The following is a 9,891-nucleotide window of genomic DNA, read 5'->3' on the forward strand; positions in this document are numbered from 1 at the left end:
TACCCTTTCTTCTTGTACTTGATCCCCGCCTTGTATGGATTGTAGCTCGGGCAAACGAAGAAGTTGATCACCTTTCCTTTCCAGGGCTCTTCACTCAGTTCAGACACTAGGAGTCCCAAAGCAGTCGACACCTCGACGGAGGCCTTGTCCACGAATTTGGAGTTGACATCACATACGGCCAAGCAGTTTCTGAACTTGCCTTGCTTTGACAGGACATCCTCCACCATTGTCTTCCACTGAAGCCCAGCCGCTTTGCCAAAATTCCAGTGCTGCGCATAGTCTGTCATCTCATTGGGAAGCAAATTAGCATCCGCGCCAGTCTTGAACTTATTCCCACTGGATTTCAGTTTCAGTTCTTCCAAAATATGTCTCAACCGTATTCGCCTCACTGTTCTGAGAAAGGTATGCCGTCCTCAAGGGCGCCAACACTTCATCCGTGAGGCGGTCGATGAGTGATCTGTCCTCCCGCTCCTTAACACAACCTTGGTGCTCTTCCCGTGAGAAAAACTGTTTCGCAATGCAAGCACACCAGTGCGGAGATAACGAGCTCGGGGAGGTGGGAAGTCTAGTAACTGTTCTGTTTTTCTCTATGTGATTGTCTAATAAGTAACCGAATAAAAGAACATCCAAAATAAGCAAAGCATTTCTACCTGTAGTTTAAATGTTGTCTTTTGCATTAACAAGGTATGTACAGATTTTCATTACTGCTACAATCATTCAGGCAACTTACATACAGACAGGCAGAGGAACAAGGCAAGAACCAAAGTGGAAACAAGAAAAGCGAGCAACCCCTGTGGTAGAACACGAACCTTGAAACTACTGAAATCACCAACAACATGGTTTTCTGTACACACATCACAACATGGACACGTCAATGAACAAATGTATGACCCGAGATGGTTTCTGTAGCCAAAGGATTGATACCCAGGTCACCAGATCCCAACCTCTAAACAGTTTTTTTCACAATATGGAACATGAACAGACAACTTTCCGGGGCCGATCATCAATCTTCTTTTCTGTTCAGAAAATAACGACGATATTTTTATTAGAAACCTCATGCTTAGAAAATCATTATACGAATGCAACAGAACTTAATTAATCACAACACGATGTTCCTGATTAGTTATTCTTTATACTCAGGATTAGTAAAAATGAAGAAGAATGAACACGGTGATAGCAGTAACCAGTATGGATGCTATACTATATGCATCTCTTTATTCTTGGGACATTAATTGTTCTTCCGGAAGAAATAAGGCCATAATCGAAATGGCTATCTTCCATCGACTGTTGTCTACATTAATTTGCTCTAAACTCGAATCTGCTGTAATACCATAGCAGTAACCAGTAAGGATGCTATACTATCCTCACATCACTAACAACTCCGAAGATATATCTTCTTATGGAGTAGAAGAAAGAAAGCAAAGCCTTCGCATAGGTTCACATCAAATGCTAATGACCAAATCCGCGCTAACTTTTTGTCTCAATTTTAACTTGAATATTTTCCTAGTTGATTATTCAACAATGGTTGAAAGGTTTCAAGAGGAAATTACAATTAACTTCTCTAGGTATAAAGGCTGCATTTATCAATCCAGTACCCAATCTACCCAAACTAGAATTCACTTTTCGTCTATAAACGGAACTTCCACATAAAAATAGGTTATCAAAATGACCAGAAGCATATAATTTTCCAACATAGAGTTCTTTATTGAAATCAAATTGATGGAGTTTTCACAAGCCACAAGTAATGTAATTTTCCGAGATTAAGTTCATAACGGAAACATTACCTGTTTTAGCTTTTTCGATAGCTTGCTGTACAACAACAAGCATTATGATAATTCCTCCACCAATATCAGCCAAAGGTAATTTACACTGACCCACTGTCTTGTTGTTCTCCAAAATCTTGCCAAAACTCATCAGTTTCACTTCATTCGCCGTCTTCGGCGTCATAGTCTTGCCTACCAAACAATCAAAAGGGCAATCCAAGAAAATCAAAACAAAGCTGGAAAACAGTGAATACCATATGAAAAAGGAGCCAATTACAAATTTGTGACTGAATCCCCAACTTCTACCAAAACTCTGATTTCTCAAATTAAAATTGTTGAGATTTCATCTAATTATTAAGAAATCTAGCTCAAGATTCAATTGGACAGATTCTATCAAACTCTGCTAAAATTCAGATTGCCAAGAACTGAAATTTCAAACCCAGATTGACATAAACGGAATTCCAAACCCAAATCCACACAGAAATTCCAAATTTTATGAACCCATTTAAATCGAAGAAACTTCATAGCGAACAAAATAACATGGGAATTAAGTTGTAAGAAACAAGTGGCAAAGAGAAAACCTCTGGGCCAATCGGAGACGACCCTCTGCTTGAGCATATCGACGGTGGAGGCTGATGAGTAGCTGAACGGCCCGATATCGGTGCCGTCGTACAGCCGGAACTTTATGTCCACCAAATCCTCCTCCGGCATCTCTCTGTCAAGCCTTTGACTTTTGACTTCTCACACCTATGCACCGACCGATTTCTTCCACGTGTCCCCTTGCGCAGCACCCGATCGGGCCGAACAATTCAAACGTACTTTCTCTTCTCTCTCTCTATGGAGGTTGGAGGTTGGAGGTTGGTACTGGTTGGCGAGCTCAATGAGAAGAAGAAGTGTAGCCAAAGGTACATTGGCCCGATTACGACGTCGTTTCAGTCAGCAGATTGAGACAACGTGAGATTTTAATTTTTTTAATTTTTTTAATTTTTAAATTTGATAGAAAAAGGATTGTATTAAAGATAAGAACCCTTTACACAACTAGTGCCATTACAATCGAAAAGAAAAGCCATATTAGCTTCCATTGGGAGGCAAGCATCCCAAATACAAAGCTCATTTCTTTTAAGCCCGATAGACGATATGGCATCCGCAACAAAATTTGCTTTCTTAAAGATATGCCTCCACTTGATATCATGGAAATTTGTATCGCACCACTTGATGTCTTCAATGATGAATCTTAAGTTCTAAGGCACATCACAAGCACCACGGACCACATCAATGACAAGCTTTGAGTCACCCTCCACAACCACATAATTCAAGTTCCTCATCCTAGCCCAGACCAACGCTTCCCGTAAAGCTAGAGCCTCAACAACATTGATGGTCACAGAACCCAAGTTCATTGCCCCTGCGAGGATAAGTTTGCTCTCCCAGTTTCTGACAACGAATCCTCATGCTGCCACAGAGTTTGAAACCAAGCCATCAAAGTTAACTTTAATGTAAGGGGACACTGGGCATTGCCATCTTCATGGCGCGAGTAAAAGATCTGTAATGAAAGGCCTTGTCATTCTTGAAAATGCTAGCACTTTTGTGATTCCAAATTTGCTAGCAAATTACTAAAGCTTTACTTAAACTACTCATTATATTCTTATCGTTATGTGGTAAGTCACCCAACCATTCACTCACCTTCAGGCTACTGTCAATAGTTGATAATAAAGCATCATTTGAGCAGTTCCATACTTGTTTCACATAAGAGCAATAAAGAAAAAGGTGATCATGATCCTCCTCATGGCTATTACACAACAGACATTGGCTATCTAAGTTTGTTATAAGCTTGCTAAGTCTATTTCTAGTTTGTAATTTATCCTTAACGAGACTCCAAGCAAATAGCTTAATCTTTGGAGGTACTACTTTCTTCCAAATCTTATTCAGAAGCTTCTGCACTGAAGAGGAACCCAAGTCCTCCATTTGGAGCCAAGTTGCATATTTAATCGAGAACTTGCCATTGTTACTTGGGCCCCAAACAGCAGTGTCCCTTGGGCCAACGAGAGAGATAGGGATGTCACATATTCTACTAACAATGTCACTATCCATTATCTGACTTAAGTTTGTTCCTATTTCACTGTCCTTCAACGATGAACTCAATCACCTTTGTATCTCATTGAATATGCTGAGATTAGTTTGCTGGTATGAGGTGAAATAGGGGGTAAGGAAAAACCCAATTATGGGTCCAGGACAAGATGTCCTTGCCATCATCAACTACCCACCTCATACCTTTGGAGATTATATCCCTGGAACCTAGAATGTTTTTCCAAGCAGTTGAATGGTTTTGCTTAGCTTTAGTTTCCATAAAGGAATCAATTCTAAGACATTTCCTTGTAACTATATTTGCCCACCTCCTTATCAAACAGAACTTTCCATCCTAGCTTAACAAGACAAGCCTTGTTGAAATGTTCGATGTTCCTAATGCCTAAACCTCCAGCCTGTTTAGGTATACAAACATTCTTCCAACTCACTGGATTACATTTATTGGCATTACCTTAGAAAAACTGTTTACAATCTTTATTCAATTGACTAGTTAGTTTATAGGGACACTTAAAGCAAGACATAATGTGATTTGACATACCTATAAGGTTTGCTTGAATCAAAGTGAGTCTTGTTGGAAATTTTGAGTAGAAATTTCATTGTCCCACATTGGCCATTCCCAAAAGGTTTCCTCACTTTATAAGGCTTTGTCCCTTATAGAAAGTGATTGGAATGATAGGCATTAGAGAATAAAATTGGGCTCACCTTTGGGTTGTACTATCAATTAATTAATAATTAATATATATATATATATATAAGTATATATGTATATATATAATTATCAAAAGATGGCCCTTGGCCCTTGGGGCTTTGAAAATTAAATTCTTTAATTAATTATTTTTTTAATTAATTTCAAATCTAATTAAATTATTTTTTATTTGAAAATACTCATCTTTTCAGATGAAATTTAAAATCAAAAAACACAGAGAGCACAACACGCCTCTGAACAGATGTCTCCCAATAGTCACATCTCATTCTCATACCTGTTGGGAACAGGCATAATCCCACTATATATACATCCATCTGCATGACATTTAGAACACAAAAAATACAATTCTTCTTCTATAATCCAAATCATCCTTACTGAGAGAACCACATAGAAATTCGCTAGAAGTCAAGTTTTCCGGTGCTGGAATTCTGACTTGATCATTGAATCCTGGTGAAGTAGACGTCCGTAGAACTACAAACACTAAGTAGGGACGAAATTTCTGTTTCAAGGATATTGCGGTACGCAAGCCTCGATCTTCAATATTATTTCATTGTTCATACTTTGTTAATTTCCTATTCGCATTTATTATTTATTAGCATATATAATTATATCACATACTGTTGACATATACACCAATAAGTCTCCCAGCTTTGGACAAAGTATTTGTTTTCCAACCTGCCAGTTTTTGCTTAACCCTCTTGATCAACTCACTACCATTCATAAGGTATCGTTTGGTATGCAGACGGGACGGGACGGGACGGAATGGGACGGGACGGGACCGGACGGAACAGAACGGAGCGGGAGCAAAGATGCCCTCGGATGGAAACAAGGAGGAAGAAGAAGGAGACGGAGATGTTATAATTTTGTGTTCCACGGATGTGGAACGAGTCGTTCCAGGGGGGTGAGGTGGAACGAAAATTCACCAAAAACTCGTCCCGTGGAACAGCTCGTTCCACCCGTTTTAGGCGCACCAAACGTGGGACGGAACGTCTTGTCCCACTCTGTTCCTTCCCGTCCCACGTACCAAACGGTACCTAATGTCCTTCCATAGCACAATATTATGAACGACGAGGTATTTTCCAATAGTAGTTTTTATGATGGATTTGGAGAATAATGACTATATCATTTTTAGTCTGGTTACTTGTATTTGAAGAGAAATAAAGGGAAGATTTATTAAAATTTATTTGTTGCCCTGAAGCATTTGCAAACATATTTAACACCTCCAAAATTTTCCTAGCACCCTTAGTAGTTGCTTTTGCAAAAATAAGATAGTCATCTGCAAAGATTAAATTTGAGACTCTATAGCCAAATGAGGAGGTGAGCAAACCAATATGGGACTTTGGGGTAATTGCTAACTCATTTCAGCTTCTAATTAAAGGTTCCATGCAAAGAATGAACATATAGGGAGATAGAGGGTCACCTTGTCTAATACCCCTACTTGCATCGAAATATCCATGGGATTCACCATTAATATTAACTGAGAACAATGTAGAAGTAATACATTCCATAACTAATCCACTTTTGACATAAACCAAACCTTTCCAAAACACACTTGATATACTCCCAATTAAGCATATCATAAGCCTTTTCCAAATCAAGTTTAATAGCTAGATCTCTCGTCCTGCCATTCTTCCTGTTAAAACTTGTAAACAATTCATAAGTAATGAGAATATTATCCTATATAGATCTCCCAGGCGCAAAAGCCCCCTGGTTTTGTGAGATACATAAACGAAGAAGGGACTTCAACCTGGAAATCATAACTTTTGTGATAATTTTGTAACTAACATTATAAAGACTTATTGGGCGATAATTATTGACCATCTCTAGGTTCTAGGTTCTCCACTTTTGGGATTAAAGCAATGTTCGTATGGTTGATAAGCTTAAGACTAGTATTATTTATAAAGAAATCTTTTACCATGTTGCAAACTGAGGATGTTACCAGCTCCCAACACTCCTAATAAAAACTAGCATGAATACCATCCGGCCCCGGGGCTTTGAGAGCACCAATGTTTTTGACAGCATTTAAGATCTCATTATTTGAAGGAACAGCAGTTAGCATGGTATTTTGTTCATTTGATATACACGTATCAATAACTTAAGAAACCAAGCTAAGCTGGTTAATGGTAGGATTGTGACCTCTAGTGAACTGCATCTTAAATTCATGCACAAAGATTTGTTTCATGCCATTTCCTCTCGTCCACCAAAGGCCATTACCATCCCTAATCCTATTGATTTCATTACGCTTCCTCCTTATTGTGGTACTCATTTAAAAGAATCTTGTATTTTTATCTCCATACTTAAGCCAGTTGGCTTTAGCTTTTTGAGCCCACATTACCTTTTCTTCCTGGACTTGAGTGAATTGCTCATTTATATGAGCCTCTAAATTGGTTTTATCAATGAGAGTATTTGTAACATTTGCAGTGCCATTCAAGGACATAATTTCATGTTGAACTCGGTCAAGCTCATTTAAAATCTTTTCGTTTCTTTCTTTGACTAAACCAAAAACCACACAATTCCAATTTTTAGCAAGGAAGGAGAACTTACCTAAACAGCCCCTGAAGTGATCAATAGGAGGCGTCCCCTCACTGTAACTCCATGCACCCTTAACAAAACCTTTGAATTTCGGAAGTAAGTTCCACATGGCCTCAAATTTGAAAGTCCTCCGTTGTCTACACTTAGAACCAACATTGTCCAATAAAAAAGGACTATGATCTGAACCTAGGATATGATGATTATGGAGGGAGTAGTTAGGGTGTATTTCAAGCCAGTAGGAATTAGCAACCACTCTATCAGTCTCTAAAAAGTAAGAGTATTATCCTTGTGTTTATTTGTCCAAATGAAAGGAACACTGGAAGCTTGTAAAGAGATAAGGCCAACATCGTTTAATAAATTGACAAAATTTGTCATATTGATATTTCCACTCTGATTTCCTCCCCATTTTTCCTGAGTACTGGTAATACAATTAAAATCACCAAGCACCATCCAGGGTTTATTAACGGGGTTAAGTCCTAATAACTCATCCCACATATTCTCTTGTAGATATTTATGGGGATAGACGTAAACAAAGGTAACAAAGAATTCAATATTCAAACACACATCCTTAACTAAAGCATGAATAAATCTAGAAGAAACAGAAAGCACAATAACATTCATCGTGCTAAAGTTCCAACAAAGATAGACTCCCCCGGATCTCCCTTCGGGGTTGCAACAAAAAAACTTATCAAAACACCTCCTAAAGCAACTAACAGGGTCCTTTTCCACATCAGATTTAGTTTCAACAAAACAAAAGAAGTCTAATTTAGCCAAACTACAAAGATAATCAAAATTACTCTTAAACTTTGGTCTTCCCATTCCCTTGCAGTTCCACACAATCCTCTTCATCAGTCTATCTCGTCAAGGTATGCAGATGGTCAAACCTCATCAACCTACTCCTCTCGGACTCGTTTCCTCAGACTCAGCATTCCTACAGTTGGCCTAGCACTTGTAGATGTTGCTTCCGCTGCCAGAATCGTAGCAACAAAGCTCTCAGAGTTCTCCATAATCTCAATATCACCACTTCCCACATTTGACATCACGACATCCTAATTTTGTTTAAAAAAACACATGGCATCAAAGAAATTTACTATACGTAACCTAAGATCACTAGCATAGTAAGACTCAAACCAAGGACTTAAATCAGACAGATCATCAAACACAGCACAATCAGGCAATACCCAATTATTAATAAATTTAACTACTAGACGAGACTTGAAACTATCAATGCCCAGATAGTCTAAAATCCCCGCACTTACCTGCTGAACACTCTCCTTAGTTTTCCCAGGTCTCCTCCAGTCCTGCACCAAGTCCGCCTTTGCCACCCATTTTGGCTTCGGGCTGACCACCACTTCCTTATACGATCTATCTTCCTTAGAACTTTCACCCAACTTTTTCTTATACCCCTTTCACCTCCACCTTGGAATCACTGTAGTCCATCCCTCCTTCTCCGAGCCCCCATCCTCCACTCGCTGTCCCAATTCCTCATTTTCAATAAACTCTTCCTCCACAGTTGTAGCATTTCGAAAACAAAGCATCGCATCTTTTTGTAAATAGGCTTTGACATCTTAATCCATAATCACATCCTTCAGGTAGACATATGGCTTATCCTCAAAAACTTTATCAATCATAAAACAGGCATCGTCCGCTTCCATTTTCGTACACATATATCCTTCAACTTTTCTTTGTTCGCAATAGAAACAAACCTTAAAGATTTTTTTCATAGCTAATCAGGATTGGATAATCCTTTTCATGGTTAACAATGAGCATTCGTTTGAGGGGAAAACGCAAATCCACCTCTAACAAAACCTTTACAAACAGACCATCCAACCTCAGCGTCACTTCATCCACTCTAATCACTCTCCCGATGGGTTGAGTAATATCTTTGATAATCTTTTCTTCCTTATATTGCATCAGGACTCGAGGTAAACGCGCCCAGACAATTAACTTGGTAATGACATCAATATCCTTAAAGCTTGTTGTCCACCTTTCAAGATGGAAGATTTGGCCATGCACGTACCACGCCCTATTCTTGATGATAAATTTTAGATCATCTTGGTCAGTAAACTCGAGAACAAACCATTTTATGCAGAAGTGATCAAGGTAAAAGGTACTTTTCAACTCATTCTTCCATAAGAGTCCTAGCTTCCACTTGATCAAGTGAGCATCAAGTGGTTGACCAAACATCTTCCCTATAAGTACCCTAGAAAACATGTGCTCAACATTGATGGATAAGCAAAGTTGGGCATTAATCCTAGTCACACCACGTTCTATAATGAAAGTGTTCATAGCCTTTTCGACAACCACTGGGTTCTACCCAGGCTGAGAAACAGGAAAAGGGTTCTCCCAACTCGGGATATAACCCTCCGAGCAAATTCTAGGCCTATGGGCGTTGTTGGAAGAGGAAGCAGCACGCTAAGGGTTTGTCATTGTAAGAGCACTAAGAAATGAGAGGACCAGAACTAGAGTTTTGCGGGGACAACAAGCGCCCTAAGGGTTGATATAAATAGCACCACTTAGGGGAAAACCAACCTTTAAACCCTACTAACACAATGAAACTACGCAAGCAAACTAAAACTAAAAGACCTATAACATAGGCCATAATTATAAAAACCACCAAAACCTAGGAAAACGTGCGAGTGCATGACGCCAGGGCCTAGAAACTCCAAACTAAACAGTCTAGCTCCAATCAAAATAAAAGAATCAGGGCTTGAAAAGATCAACCGTCTCTAGGGAAAGTAGACCCCAAGGGAAGTTAAACCATCCTAGCACCCCAAGCAAAGCCAGTAATGATTTTGACTACAGACA

At 39.1% G+C, this 9,891-nt stretch overlaps 1 protein-coding gene across 2 annotated transcripts; it reads right to left on the reverse strand.

Moving 5' to 3' along the window:
* Positions 1–653: 653 nt before the first annotated feature.
* LOC137712900 (membrane-anchored ubiquitin-fold protein 3) lies at positions 654–2,642 on the reverse strand. Of its 2 annotated transcripts, XM_068452091.2 has the most exons (4): positions 2,345–2,636; positions 1,785–1,955; positions 945–1,016; positions 654–844 (listed from the first exon to the last, which is right to left on the reverse strand). In XM_068452091.2, exons 1-3 carry the CDS (start codon positions 2,472–2,474, stop codon positions 961–963), a joined length of 357 nt encoding a protein of 118 aa, XP_068308192.1. In that variant the 5' UTR covers positions 2,475–2,636; the 3' UTR covers positions 654–844; positions 945–960. The 2 variants fall into 2 exon arrangements, with proteins under 2 accessions (XP_068308192.1, XP_068308191.1); XM_068452090.2 differs by having other exon boundaries at positions 654–1,016; positions 2,345–2,642.
* Between the last annotated feature and the right edge of the window lie 7,249 nt (positions 2,643–9,891).

The sequence above is a fragment of the Pyrus communis genome, chromosome 14, assembly GCF_041283825.1.
Source record: "Pyrus communis isolate YQ-2024b chromosome 14, ASM4128382v1, whole genome shotgun sequence".
In the NCBI taxonomy this organism is placed as follows: domain Eukaryota; kingdom Viridiplantae; phylum Streptophyta; class Magnoliopsida; order Rosales; family Rosaceae; genus Pyrus; species Pyrus communis.